General features: G+C 38.8%; 1 protein-coding gene across 2 annotated transcripts in view; it reads right to left on the bottom strand.

Annotated features, from left to right (window-relative positions):
* Atrnl1 (attractin like 1) overlaps nucleotides 1–15,249 on the bottom strand; it is a 516,957-nt gene that overhangs the window by 368,049 nt on the left and 133,659 nt on the right. The window contains exons 22-24 of one of the 2 annotated variants that reach the window (XM_021151617.3): nucleotides 10,614–10,708; nucleotides 8,642–8,720; nucleotides 6,341–6,498 (exon numbers count right to left, since the gene is read on the bottom strand). In XM_021151617.3, coding sequence (XP_021007276.1) covers nucleotides 6,341–6,498; nucleotides 8,642–8,720; nucleotides 10,614–10,708 — 332 coding nt within the window. Of the gene's footprint in view, nucleotides 1–6,340; nucleotides 6,499–8,641; nucleotides 8,721–10,613; nucleotides 10,709–14,060; nucleotides 14,203–15,249 lie in introns of those variants that run through there. The other variant, XM_085834192.1, reaches the window with a different exon arrangement.

The raw sequence follows: 15,249 nt of genomic DNA on the forward strand, positions 1-15,249 counted from the left end.
AGTTCAAATCCCAGCAAGCACATGGTGGCTCACAACCATCTGTAATGAGATCTGACCCTTCTGGAGTGTCTGAAGATAACTACAGTGTACTTACATATAATAAATAAATAAATAAATAAATAAATAAATAAATAAATTTTGGGGGAAAAAAAAAGGACTTGGAAAATGCAGGGGTGGTGGTTCCCACATCTCCCTTCAACTCTCCTGTCTGGCCAATGTGGAAAACAGGTGGGTTGTGGTGGATGACAACTGACTACCGAAAACTCAGTCAGTGAATTTGCTGTACGGTGTCCTTCCTTAAGCAAACTAACACATCTCCTGGTATTGTTATCTAGCTACTAATCTAGCAAGTGCCTTTCTCTTTGATGCCTTTCCATGAGAAGCAATATGCTTTCAGTTAGCAAAGTCAGCAGTATACCTTTACAATGATACCTCAAGAAAATATTAACTCTCCAGTCCTGTCCCTTGCACAAAATATCACATTGGTTCAGTCTATTAATGACGTTATGCTAACTGGACAAACAAGCAAAAGGTAGCAACCACTTTGAACTCATTGATAACTTGTGTGCATTAGAGGATAGGAAATAAATTCAACCAAAATTCAAGAGCCTTTGACCTCAGTGAAATTCTTGGGAGTCCAGTGGTATGGTACATGCAGGGACATTCTTCTAAAGTGAAGGATAAGTTATTGGCACTTAGCCCCTCCCACCATCCAAAAACCCACAACATGGTGTCAGTGGCAGACAGGGACACTGTTTGTAACCTCTGACAGACCGTGCTATAGGTGAAGCACAGAAGAGACCTTCGGGGTGTTGAGCCTTAGAGGAAACTGGATGTTTGACAATGAGCTACCAAGTTACTATAGACCTGAGGTACCCATCTTGAGCTGAGTGCTAGCTAACCCACAAAGCCATCGAGCAGAACATGCATAGCAGGAATCCATAACAAGTGGAGGTGGTGCATGCGTGGTCAGACCAAAACAGTTCCTAAAGGCACAAACGAGTTACAGGAAAAAGTTGTCCAAATGCCTATGGCTTCCTCTCCAGTTACAATGCCATCTGATGCCAAGCATGTGCCTAGTGCCTCGTGGGGTGTGCCCTATGACCAAATGACTGAGGAAGAGATGACCAAGGCCCAATTTGCCGATGATTCTGTATGTTATACAGGCACTACCCAGACATGAACAGCGGAAGAATCACGACCGCTGTGTTGGGACAACCCTGAAACACAAGGTCTAAGGCAAAGCTTCACAGTGGGCAGAACTTAGGCAGTACACATGGCCATACAGTCTGTTTGGGAGAAGAAACAGTCAGCTGTGTGATTGTTCTCTGATTCATGAGCTGTAGCCAATGGACTAAGTGGATGGTCAGGAACTTGCAGATTTATGCTCGACAACACGAATATCCACTACCAAGGCTGACCTGGCCACAGATCCTGCTGAGTGCCAGATCCTGCCAACAGCAGAAACCGACACTGAGCCCAAGATATTGCACGTTGGCCGGGTGGTAGGTTGACTGTCTAGGACTGCTTCCTCCTTGGAAGGAACAACACTTTGTCCTTACTGGAGTAAATACTTATTTTGGTTATGGATTTATCTTTCTTACACATAACACTTCACCAAAAACCATCATCCATGGACTTACAGAATGCCTTATTCACCACCATGGTATTCCATATACTATTACTGCTGACCAAGGAACTCTCCTCACACTCAGAGAGTGTGACAGTGGGCCCAGGACCATGGACTCCACGGGTAGGTTGTACGATGCTCCCTACCATCCTGAAGCTGCTGGCCTGAGAAAGATGGAATTGCCTTTTTGAAGATACACTTACAGTGCCAATGAGGTGGCAGCTGCCTGGAAAGATGGGGTATGGTTCACTAGAAGGCAGTATATGGTATGGTTTCTCCCGTGATCAGGACTGAACTGTTCAGAAATCAAGGCATGGGAAAGGAATAGTCCCACTCACTATCACTCCTACTGACCCACTAGAAACATATTTTTGCTTCATGCTCATGACCTTACATTCTGGTGGTCTAGAAGCTTTAATTATAAAGAGAGTTGAACTCTCACCATGAGAGTTCACAAACACTTAACTGGAAGCTCAGACTTCCCTTGGCCACTTTGAGCTTCTGATGCCCTAAGACAACAGGCTAAGGAAGGAAGGACAGCATTAGGAGGGTGACTGTGGTGATTTGAATGGATCTCATGGGTTTATAGACCTGAATGATGCTTAATGAGCCCATAGATGCTTAGTCACCAGAGAGAGGCGCTATTTAAAAGGATTAGGAGATGTGGAAGAGGAAGTGCCTCACTGGGGGAGGGTGGGCTTTCAAGAGCCCATGCCAAGCTCAGAGGCTCTCTCTTGCTGCTGCCTACAGGTACAGATCGAAAACTCTCAGCTATTTCTCCAGCACCATGTCTGCTCGCTTGACCCTCTGAAACTATAAGCAAATCCCAATGAAATGTTTTCTTTTATAAGAGTTGCCGTGGGCATGGTGTCTCTTCACAGCAATGCAGCAGTGACTAAGATAGTGACAGATCCAGATTAACAAAAGGAAATTGGATTGCTTCTCCCCAGTCGAGGTAAGAAACATCATGCCTGGATTGCAGGAAATCCTCTAGGATGTCTCCTGATGTTCTCAAGTAGTTGGAGTAGCTGGACCATAGCTTGTAAGCCATTCTAATAAGTCCTCATTAGATGGAAAGATAGATAGATAGATAGATAGATAGATAGATAGATAGATAGATATGATAGATAATTAGATGATGGATGGATAGATAAATGATATAGATGGTAGATAATTAGATGATAGATACATGATAGATATAGATCATAGATAGATAGATAGACAGACAGACAGATTCCATAAGTTCTGTTCCATTGGAAACCCAACTAATAGAGCTCTCAAGTAAATTGTCTGCACTTCCTATCTTTTACAAAAAAAAATGAAAAAGTTATTTCAAAATAAAGAAGATGAGAATGGAGAAAAGGGGAAGAAGAGAAGGGGGAGGAGAAAGACAAAGAAGGTGGAGAAAAAACTGGCAACAACTAAAAACAACATACATGTTCGATAGTTGAGTATAAAATTATATGTATAGTTTTACTGTAGTGAGTCAGGAAAATATAAAACTCTGATATATATATATCAGATATATATATCAGAGCTCTGATATATATATATATATAAAACTATGTGTGTATATATATGTGTGTATATATATATACACACATAGTTATATAATTTCTTAGTAATGAACCAAACAAGTTTTAGGTAAATATACAATCTGTAAAGCGCTATCAACACTAGATAAGAAAGCAGACAGGAGTCACACTGGATGGTAAGGACAAGGGTTAGCCCTAGGATACAGTTTGGAAGAGGACTGACCAGGACGGAGACGTCTGGTACCTGGGCCTTCTGAACTTCCATGAAGCTTCATAGGTAAGAATTCTGTACTTTACCATAAATGCTAAAGATGTAAGTATACTGGGACGTGAGATGGTCCTAAAAGAGCCCTCAGTAACATGAACTGAATTTCAGATTCTGCTGCATGACTGAGGACAGAAATGGAAATGCTCTGTCATGGGAATATTTTACATTTAGAATGTTCCCCACACCCGTTTTCTCACAATTATTAAAAAGAAAACAATACTCCCTTTCCAGTCCCATGGCACCCCAGAGCTGTTTGTAACACTGAAGACAAAATTCAAAGTGGCAATGCTGAAAACATCTTTTAGAACTGGAGAAAAATTTGTTATGATTAATATGAAATATGGTAAAATTAGCCAAGATTAATTTCAACATTTATCAAACTTACAAAATTCCATTGAGTAAAGAACCTTTTTTATTTCTTTCCAAATTCTAAAATTAGAGCCAATGCAGCTAGGAGTTTACTGACCTCCTGTTCTGTGCATCCTGCTTGCAGTTAAGGTTTCTGTTCTAGTATTTGTTTTTGTTTCTTTTTTTAGATTAACTTGGGAATTTTATTTGTTTAAATTAGGAAAGTATCTTACATTTTTATAAAATAGTACAACAAAGTTAGAGCCTATGGTTCTGTTTCTTCTCCACGTGCCTCCCCGAGCTGTCATTGAGTCCGAGATCTCCCTCTAACTTCCTCTATCTTGTAAGTCTTAAAAAGACATCAACCCTCATACTTCAGAAATTCTTTAAAAACAACTAAATTGCAATTTTGTATAACTAGTTCTCTTTCCAAGATCAAAATTATGAAATATAAAAATAAAAACCTTTACATCATTTGAAAAAAACCTCAATTTTACTATTTTAGGTATAATAATTGTATTATACTCCTCTAAATAAACATGTATATCTGCTTTAACATTTCTTGGGAACTAACATAATAACAAGTTTAATAATAAAAATGAGAGTACATATCATGACCCATCCCAACTGGATTCCAACTCATACTACTTTGAAAGAGTGAAATATTTGCATTCAGTACACAAACTCTGGCTTTACAACCAGAAGAGCCTACAAGTATATTCTCAAAAGAAAATCTAATTTAGAAAGTTAATTTCAAATAATTAAATATTCATGAACATTCTAAAGTATCTACGTAAGTGGCTTAAAAATAAACCGTAATTAGATAACCAAAAATTGAAAAGCAGGAAATAATTAAAATACAACAATCATATCAATTTTAATTACAATGTTGTAAGCTACACAAATGAGCTCTTATTCTTATTGAAATTTGATTAAGCCAAGTGAAATCTGATCAGTACGTATGTGTCGATCTTAAATTTATATTTGGTCAGTATCAAAATGTACATGTGGATATTTTTAGAATTTCTGAATGAATTGGCTTCTATGTTAGTAACTATACACTGTAGAAATAAATCTCCTAAATTAGTTTAAATGAGTAAGTTTCCTGAGCAATAGTCTCTAATGTCTCGAACAATGAATATTTACTCCACTTATGCGTCAAAATAAATTATAGATGAAAAAAATTTCATCATTATACACATGATTTTAGAAAGACCCAAACCTGCTCGTAAAATACCAACAGGGGAAGTGACATAAATAGAACGCTCACACGTGTCTAACCGTGATGCAAAGCTTTTAATTCCTTGTACCAAAGGTCAAGGAACAATTTAAATCTCTAAGAGTTTTAAACATAACACTCTAGAATAGGGTTAGTAAAAATGACTTGTTCAGTTAACTAATGTGACTTCAAGTTAGTCACGCCTATAGGGATAGATAAATACGTCCAATGTCAAAAATTATTTCATCAAAGTACAAATTAACGACACCTCAAAAACATTCTTAAAGATTTCCTAGAAATAAAATGAAGTCTTCAGTAGCCTGCCAATAAGCACGGTAAGGAAATGCAGGAGAAACGGGACGGAGCTCAAGAATCCTCAGAGAAGCCTCCATCAGGGGACCGGTGGGAACAAACACAAGGACAGGGCGCAGAGAGTGGGAGACCTGGAAGGCCCAGGCCTACATGGGATGTATTAGAACCAGAGGGCATGGGGACACCACGAAACCAGGGCTGTGGGTGTACATGAGCAAGCACGTATGGATTCAGGGACGGGTGCTGCACTAAGAGGGACCCTGCAGAGGGACCGCGCATAGGGACTGCACGGGTCCTCAGCGTGCACACTACAGCTTCCAGTTCGGCGCTTTTACTGGGTTCCTGAGTGTGCCGAGGGATCAACCTCTACTTCTTGTGCCGTCTCTTGGTCTCTTTTCCTTCATATCTTAGTATTTGTTTTATTATTATCCCTTAAAAGCCTATTTGATTCCTAGTAAGACAGAAATGGAGTGACTCTGAACCGGAGCAGGGGAGGGAGAACTAAGAAGAGTTGAAGGAGGGAACACCATAATTAGAATATGTCGTGTGAAAAAAAATATGTTTTCAATATAAAAAAAAAGATGCAATTAATACATGCAGGGCATAAATGAGGAAACTAACTATGAGAGGTAGGGGTCCTAAAGATGTAACTGTCAAGTTAGTCCTACTTCTTAAAGAAAGATAAATTATATCTAGTATGTACTAAAATGAAAAAAAAAAAAGATTACTGAAACACAAATTATTTCAAATAGAGTTCTACGAAGGTATTCACCATCAATTTCTCAATCAGAAAATCCAAACATCATCTCTGTTTCCAGTTTCACCTACTGAAAACCTTTAGCACTCTTTGGTCAGTCCAACAATGTCTTTATGGAACCTCTCACCCTCACAGATAATCACAGGTGATGTCTTATGCAGGGCCTTGCCGTACAGGAAAATGAATAGGCACGTGCCATCTCCAGGCAAATCCACATTATTTCACCATGAAAATATTCAACATCACTAGAATTAAACGCTCGCATGCTTACCTGTATTTTAATAGGCCAGGAGAAGTTGCTGACATACACATAAAATGTGATATTAGGATTGCTTCTGAAGTTAAATTTTTCATAGGAAAAGCTGTCTCTGTATTCCTTTATATTTGTCTTAGAAACTATAGGAGTCTCTTCCCCAGATATTGTTCCACCTGAAATATGAATAAATTATAATCGATTTTAGGAGACAGGGATCCTTAGTAAACCAAACTATATAGTACAATTAAGTCTGACAAGTGGAAATCCCAAGAATATCATCACCAAACTGTTCGACACCGGCTGATCCTCTCCCTGGAGGCTCATGGACACCTCTGCATACTTTGCCATTTAGAAGAAAAAGACAGGTTTGCCAAAATTATGATGTAACATAGTATAAAAATCACATTTCAAGAGCTGCCAGGCTGTGTCAGTTGGCACTGTTTTTGAGTCCTGATATTCTTTTGTAATACAACTTGACCCCAGAAGTATCCTCATTTCTGGTTTTCAACCTGAATGCTGTGTATCAGGATCACGCCAGCGCCAGGGCACTGAAAGCCTCAGGAAGTCCCCGTGGGTGGCTGCAGAAAGTGGGCCCTACTTGCCACTCTCTCTCCCGAGACTTTCCGCATATTGTTGACTCATGTCTTAATCCAATTTTTAAAAAGATGAAAAAGAAATCAACTCAATTGCTTTTCTACAAATTGAACCATTCCTATTTTTTAAAATCTAGAAAGAGGCCGTAATTTAAAATACTACATAAATGTTCAATTAGTGAACATATTGGTCATTCCGTAAATGTTTACTGAAATTAGCCAAATGGAACAGGGCATTTCCAACTATTGTGGCGATACCTCTACCTTAATGAGCAGTAAAATAATTGGAATTAGCATCCCGAGGAAATAAACACGTTTCCCATGGATCTAATCCAAACCTAGCTTGCGTACTGTCTTGACATGCGGATTGTCTGAGCTCATCACTTAACAAATGTGTTGAAAAATGATCTTACAAATTGATAATTCAACACTATTTATCTTCCTCATAGCTTGCTTTTCTTAAAAATTTATCATTTAAATTTGTAAGCATTATTATGGAAGACATGTTCATAAAATCTATTTCATCTGAGCTCCGACATCCACCAAACAGATTGTATTTCTCAGATTGAAAATAAAACATATTCTGAGCTTCGGGGCTAATATCCACTTACCCAAGATACAACTCACAAAACACATGAAACTCAAGAAGAAGGAAGACCAAAGTGTGGATACTTCAGTCCTTCTTAGAAGGGGGAATAAAATACCCATGGAAGGAGTTACAAAGTGTGAAGCAGTGACTGAATGAATGACCATCGAGAGACTGCCCCACCTGGGGATCCATCCCATAAACAACCACCAAAACCAGACACGATTGTGGATGCCAAGAAGTGCTTGCTGACAGGAACCTGATATAGTTGTCTCCTGAGAAGTTGTGCCAGTGCCTGGCAAATACAGACATGATTGCTCACAGCCATCCATTGGACGGAACACAGGGTCCCCAATGAAGGAGCTAGAGAAAGTACCCAAGGAGCTGAAGGGGTTTGCAGCCTCATAGGATGAACAACAATATGAACCAGTATCCCCAGAGATCCCTGGGATGAGCCACCAACCAAAGAAAACACACGGTGGGACTCATGGCTCTAGCTGCATATGTAGCAGAGGACGACCATCAGTGGGAGGAGAGGCCCTTGGCCCTGTGAAGGTTCAATGCCCCAGTATAGAGGACTGCCAGGGCCAGGAAGAAGGAGTGGGTGGGTTGGTGAGCAGTGGGAGGAGGGAGGAGGGATAGCGGGTTTTCAGATGGGAGACTAGGAAAGGGGATAACATTTCAAATGTAAATGAAGAAAATATCTAATTTAAAAAAAAAAAAGAAAAGAAAAGATAGTTTGTTACCTTTATCAGCAAGTACAGAACACTTTCGTGTAAATATTGGGGTTGTTAATTAAATTTATATCTTCAATAATAAATTGAATAATTGAAATCTCAGTCTATTTAGAAACTAAAGAGCCAATTTATCTTAATTAAACTCACAGTATCCCCTAACGTCAACACTTCAATGCTTAAGTGTTACACATTAGTTGTTAGCCCTCTGATTTTAATTGAATAAAGAAGGTACAGTGTTAAGCTTTCAAGTTACTACTTGTGATTTTTATCAGTAAAGCTCCAAAATGATGACAACCAATTATATATTTTTTAATTTATTTGAAAGAATAATAAATCAAAGCAGAACCACTTCCATACACAAACACACGTGCAAGAGGATGATGGCATTTTTTTTTTTTACCTGTTGAGCCAACCGACCACGTAATGTTGAGATTAAAGTTGTTGGAAGCATTAATCGAAATGTCCAAGTTTTTGTTTGACTGTCGAGAAAATAAAAATTAAGGTTAGAAAGGTAGAAGTGTGTTAAATGCATATTAGTCAACCCACTGGTGTGACTTCGCCCACTGAATATCTAGAACTGTGTATAATATAAATATCCAACTGGACAAACACAGACTGGGTGTGTGCAGTTTGATGAAAAGGAAGCTCTGGTGAAGCCAAGGAGAGGCTCCTCGTCTCTCCCTTCCACCAACCTGGCCTTAGGTTTTATAGAATTTCTAAGAAGAAGTTTTGAGGACTCTGTACTTTTAAGAGTAGTTTGCTGTTATTATGAGTTCACGATGTTTTCTTTCCATCTGTTTAATCTCTGTCTTTACGCAGAGGCCTGTCCCACCAAGCTCTAGGAAGGTGTGGGCTCTGGGTCTGCAGTATGTTACAACGACTACTTTTATGAGTGCAGAACATGAAAAATGATGTATGCATGGAAAGAGAAAGTGAAGAATAAAAAAAAAAAATACTGACCTCCCTGAGAACATGGGCCCCAGCCCCCGGCCAGATGGCCTAATTCCCTGGAACTTTTGGGAAAAACAACCACAAAATGTTTCAATGTCCCAGGTGCCTTGAAGTAAATATCCGCCCCTAGACTTCCCCTATTTCCTCTCCGATCCTCCCCCTAGGTTGTGTTTTTTGCCTTTATAAGCCTGCTGGAAAATAGGGTCGTTATCAGACTCCTATACCCCTGCGTGGTGTATCGGTCTCGACCTCAGCATGCTGGTTTGTGTGCCATTAAAACCTCGTGTGTTTGCAGCAAGCTTGACTGTTGTGGCTTTCTGGGCTCGAGATCCCTGAGACTTGAGTGAGGGTCTCCCTTCAGGGGTCCAACAAAAGCACGGGCTCTTGATTTGAATTTTAATCTACTCTTCATATCCTGTGCTTAACTTAATTCTGGGTAGGGTGATTAGGAGACCAAGTATTAAAAGTTCACAACAAATGGACAATCTCGGTGGAGAAAACGATCTTGATGTTTTAGTTCGCCCTCTGCAAGTTCAAACTTAACCACCGAGGAAATGCAAAGTCGCAAAACTGAAGCCACAGGTGCACTCAGTGCCACGCAGCATGGAAAGCTGTGATAGCTGGGTTAACCTACAGGGGAGCCCTCCACAGTCAGGGCGCACTCAAGACACGGTTCATACGGACGTGCCAAACTGAGGTAATAACCGGTGAGTTAAGCCAATGTCTGCTGTAAACACGGTGGGAGTCTACAAATGCTAAGTCATCTCCTTGCTCATTTTTCCAGGGTAAGTCATTAGTCGTTTTAACTTTACAGACTGTCCCAGGCGATTCTTTCTCAGTTAAAAAGGATTAGGCAAGAAAATCCACCCTGGACACAGTATCCCTGGAGATGCTTCTCACGAAAGATGAGCACCAGGGAATGTGTTTAGGTTGTTTGATGTTAAAAAATGGACAAGACTTTTCTTAAACATATGCCTTTTTTTTTTTTAGCTTTACTGTTGGTGTGAATGTGTTTGCTGTTCAGAAGCCTGCAGAACTGGACCAAGGTGAAGCTGGTGTGTGTGTCGCTCGATAAGACCTGAGACTGAGAAACAAGTCAGTGGAACCAATGATACGCTTTAGTGCGTGCGAACAGCAGGCTGGAAAGCACGCCTTGAATTCTTGTGTTTCACTTGAAAATAAGAAGTTTCTGAATGTTAAGTGTAAAACTGTAGTCATAACTGTAGATAATATAATTTTAACCAGGAGAGTAGAGATCAAAAATACTAACTTGACAATTATCTAAGTTTTACAAAAGGAAATTTTAAGTGTTTTAATAATTTCTACAGAATCCCCCCTATATAATAACACAAGAAAAACGATGTAAAACGTGGATGGCTTGGTAGTAGGGGCATTCTGTGTAGGAGCCGGCGACTCCTCACCTGCTCTGGGTTGGCAATGAAGTTGATGGCGGTGTGGTGCCGGTCATCTTCCTGCAGCAAGCTGAAGGTAAACTGGTAGTCAATCAGAAGACTGTCTGTGGGGAAAAGGAGAATCCTGACATAGACTGGGGAAAGATCTTTACAGAAAGCAAGAGTGGGGTGAAATTACCCGGCACGTGGCATTAAATGTATCACTAAATACTAGCAGCTCATTCAAGTGTAGGAAAATACAAATCTATGATGTCATTAAGCAACAGAAGATAAATATGATACAATAAAAAACATGATACAATAAAAAACATGATACAATGGTTTCAATTTAATACAAATTAAGCAAAAGTAATCATCAGGCTGCACAAACCGTTTCCCTAACAAACCGTACAGAAAGACGCAAAAGGCACAATGTTTCATTTAGCCAGGAAATGCTCTCTTTCTCCTTAGACCTTCAGAAACCACGTTACTGTATCTTTAGGGGGATCCTGAATAAGTAAGTAATTAACTGCTATTTGAAGCACAGACCTTAATGCCAACCACTTAATATGCTCTAAATTTTTCAACTCAGTAGAGTGCAGAACAGAAAAAAAAATATAATTTAACATAAGTTTTGAATTTACACAAGTGGATATAATTTGACAGCATCTCTTTATTTTGAATTATTGGACCATTCCTATGCATCAAGAAAAAGTTATAAAGAAAAAGAAGTCAAACTTTCAACATAAGAATGCTAAAAGAAGCGATCACAGCAAATTGAAAAGTAGTGTGCGTCAAATATATGACAGAAAAAGTATCCTGGTGGGAAAACCTAAATATTCATATAAGGTATAATGTACAAAAGATCGATTCATAATATATACAATAACAAAGATCTTAAAATAATCTAAAGTCCCCTAATGGCAAGTATGATTGATTTAGGAGTATGTTACTAAGGAATAAAAATGAATGATATACTGCTATCTCCTACATGTGGAGTATTATAGTAAATATTTAAGGTTGTCACAAGTGACCACATAGCTTATGATTTCCCTCATGTGATACAGTCACAGAGACAAATCCACAGATATACAAGAAAAGCAAGATGATATCTAAGATCACGGTAAGGGGAATCAGATACAATGATTAAAACAGAGAAGCTGTATATTAGAGATGGACATAATGTAACATTAGAAAATGGGATAAATAACTTGGTGAATACCCAAAATCTCCTGAGTTGCATGCTTTGACTATAACATCAAGGACAGCTCAAGTAGTTATTAACAACTATAGACATCCAGGCTGTTACGTACGTGTGCGCCCACATATGAGTGTCACTCACATAAGTAAATTAATTACTCAAAAAAATACTAATAGTTTTCTCAATTTGACACAAGCTAGGGTCACCTGGGAAAGGGGACATCAATTTTAAAAATGTCTCCTTCATACTGGACTGTAGGGAAGTCTGTGAGGGGCATTCTTGTTTAACGACTAATTTGAGAGAGCCTCAATCATGGGCGTGCCTGCTCCTCAAGAGCTGGTCCTGAGCTGTATCATACAGCAAGCTGAACAAGCCATGGACCTAACAAGCAAATGAGCAGCATCCTTCCATGGTCTCTGCTTCAGTTCCTGCTTCTGGGCCCCTTCCCTCACTCCCCTTAGACATGGACTACAAATGGAAGCTGAAATAAATCTTTGCCTTCCCCAAGTTGCTTCTGGTTTTGGTGTTTATTAAAGTAATAGAAACACTAATAGCCCAGGTGCCCATCACGCTTACATAAAATTTAAAGGACAGGAGACCAAGCAAAGCCACAAGTACTTATGGATACGGATACTAAGTAACATTTTCCAAATTCAAATATGATTATAATTTAAGGAATAAAATATCCTAAAAATACATGTTCACATTTATACAAGAACTCAAAAGTATACAGAAGTATAGAAATGACACAGGACAGACGAGATGGCTCAGATATTACAGGCACTAGCCGCTTTTGCAGGGCCCTGGGTTCAGTTCCCGGCACCCACATGAAGGCCATGACTGTAACTGCAGCTCTAGGCGATCCCATGCCCTCCTCAGATACTGCATACAGGTGGGGCACAGACATACACCCAGGACAAAACATGCAAAGGCATAAAGCTAAGAATTCTAAAGGAAATAGCCTATGATTAAAAGGCTTAACAGTGAATACATGATAAACTTATAAAGTATAGTAATATAAGAAATATTAAAAATAAAAACATCATCTTGTTACGTCTATAGCCAGATTGTTTGCTAAATCTGATTTGAAAAGGAAAACAGAAAGAAAAATAGAAAAAAAAAACACATCTAGCATGCACATAGAAACATCTGCAGCTTTCTTCTCTGGCTTTGTCTATTTTATTGGGATCATATCTAACCCTATACATAAAATCAATTTTAAAAAAACACTTTCAATTATTTTATCTAGCTAGGTTGACCTAATATCTGTTAGAAAGTAAATATATAGAAAAGTCCTTGACATTTAAATATTAATATTTCCATTGATAAACTTGATAGGCACTATTATTTCATACCATCTGTCTGAAGATGTTTATATTTTCTAACAACAATATCATCTATAAAAGCAACAAAAAGATGTTATGGTTACAATGTATGTGACAATATTTATATTTCTATTAATTTTATCCTGGAAACGTTGGATTTTTTTATTCTATTAGTAATTATATATATATATATATATATATATATATATGTGTGTGTGTGTATGTATGCTGGATCTCTATTCTCATTCTTATTGTGGCTTCATCGGCCTTTGATCCCCACGCTGGGCTTATCTTACTGCATATGTCTCTCAGACAGGAAGGAATAACTGAAGCAGAATGAACAGCATACCACCACGACAGGTTGGCCACGGTATGTAGAAACAGTTTTAAACTCAAGACTTTTAAAAAGGAGATAAGTTTTGAACGTATATCCGAAAGTATATTAAAAATAAATAAGAGCTTGTGTCTCTTATTTAGTTGCATATGTAGCAGAGGATGGCCTTGTCCTGCATCAATGGAAGGAGAGGTCCTTGGTCCTTGCATCAATGGAAGGAGAGGTCCTTGGTCCTATGAAGGCTCAATAGATGCCCAGTGTAGGGGAACTGAGGGCTGGGAGGTCGGAGTGGGTGGGTGGGTGGAGGAACACCCTCATAGAAGCAGGGGGAGGGAGGATGTGATAGGGTGTTTCCGGGAGGGAGGGAAACAGAAAAAGGGGATAACATATGAAATGTAAATTAAAAAATATCCAATTAAAAACAAAACAAAACAAAAAAATCAAATCCAAAAAAAAATAGTCATCAAATTCCTTGTGCCTCAAAAACTATTAAAAAAAAAAAAAAAAGAAAACTTGAAAAGAAACAGATAAAGGAGTCAACAAACCGAAGTGAAATTACAACAGTCAACCGTCTCACAAACATCCGTAATGACGATTGAAACACATAGATTAATTTAACCCATCATTAATCACAAAATTGCCAGATCGGAAAAGCTACACACCAATTCGAATTCCACCTGTTAGCAGCTGCCTTGCTGTGGAAGGAGGACGGGCAGCCTGAGAGAGGGTGTCCATCAGGCAAGGAGTCATGGAGAGACACTGGTGTCAGGAGACATAAACGGTATCAGGTGACATGGAGATTACTGATCACAAAAAAAGTATAATTTGCCTACAAAAATTCAACTTCATAAAGAAGCTAGAGCTATAGAAGTGCAGAAATTGCCCAGCACGGCTCAGGCCCCAGCATGCTTTCCAGAACAAAGGGGAGAACAAAGCCCAGACAGTCTCTAAGATCTTAAAATAGGATATTCCCCTGTGATTCATATTTTAGATCAATATAATAATGATTAACAGCAATTTCCTTTGGGCAGGGTCATTAGTGATTTTATTTTGCCTTTTAATCTGTATTCTTCTAGAATGACTCTGTATTACTTCTATTACTGGAATTAAAATCGGGGTATTTTTTTAAGGGAATGTTCAGACAGAATCATTCTCTTGAACGCCAATCTTCAGTCAGTTTTTGTATCACACACTTACATGATTAACAATTAAATTAACATCATTACAGTCACTTCCCAAAAATGACTTATCTCGCTTCGAATTTGCATGTTTCTTAGATTGAGGCCGACAGAAATAGAATTCCTACAGATGCAGCCTCCCATCCTAGTGTGACGTGGTGGAAGTGCACAGCGTAAGTTTCAAAATAAAGCAGCCCGAGTTTGCACCACCCTCAGTCAGCACTGAACTAGAGTCCCTGAAAGAAAACAGTATGGGCTTCTACAAAGAGTGAAGATTTATATACAAAAAGTGGTGAGGAACACAAGCTACGTAGCTTTGAATAGTATCTGATGTCCCTGACACATTTACCGCAAGTTTTACTTGACAAAAATCATATGACCTCCAAACATTTTGTTAAACAGCTTTAATCACGGAGTGTGCATACATAGCATACATAGCAACAGTGTGTGCCTATTCATTTATTTATTAATAATGTATGTGTGTGTGCTACCATCAGGCCTGCTATGAGACTCATACATGCCCGTGTGTGTGCACTCAGAATCCCCCTTTCTATGAAAAACAAAACCCAAGCATGTAAGCAGAAAAGTGTCAACCCCTGTAAAGTATCAGACAAAAATAAGAGACGTG

The sequence above is a fragment of the Mus caroli genome, unplaced genomic scaffold, assembly GCF_978045245.1.
Source record: "Mus caroli unplaced genomic scaffold, Mus_caroli_1 scaffold_20, whole genome shotgun sequence".
NCBI classification, from domain to species: domain Eukaryota; kingdom Metazoa; phylum Chordata; class Mammalia; order Rodentia; family Muridae; genus Mus; species Mus caroli.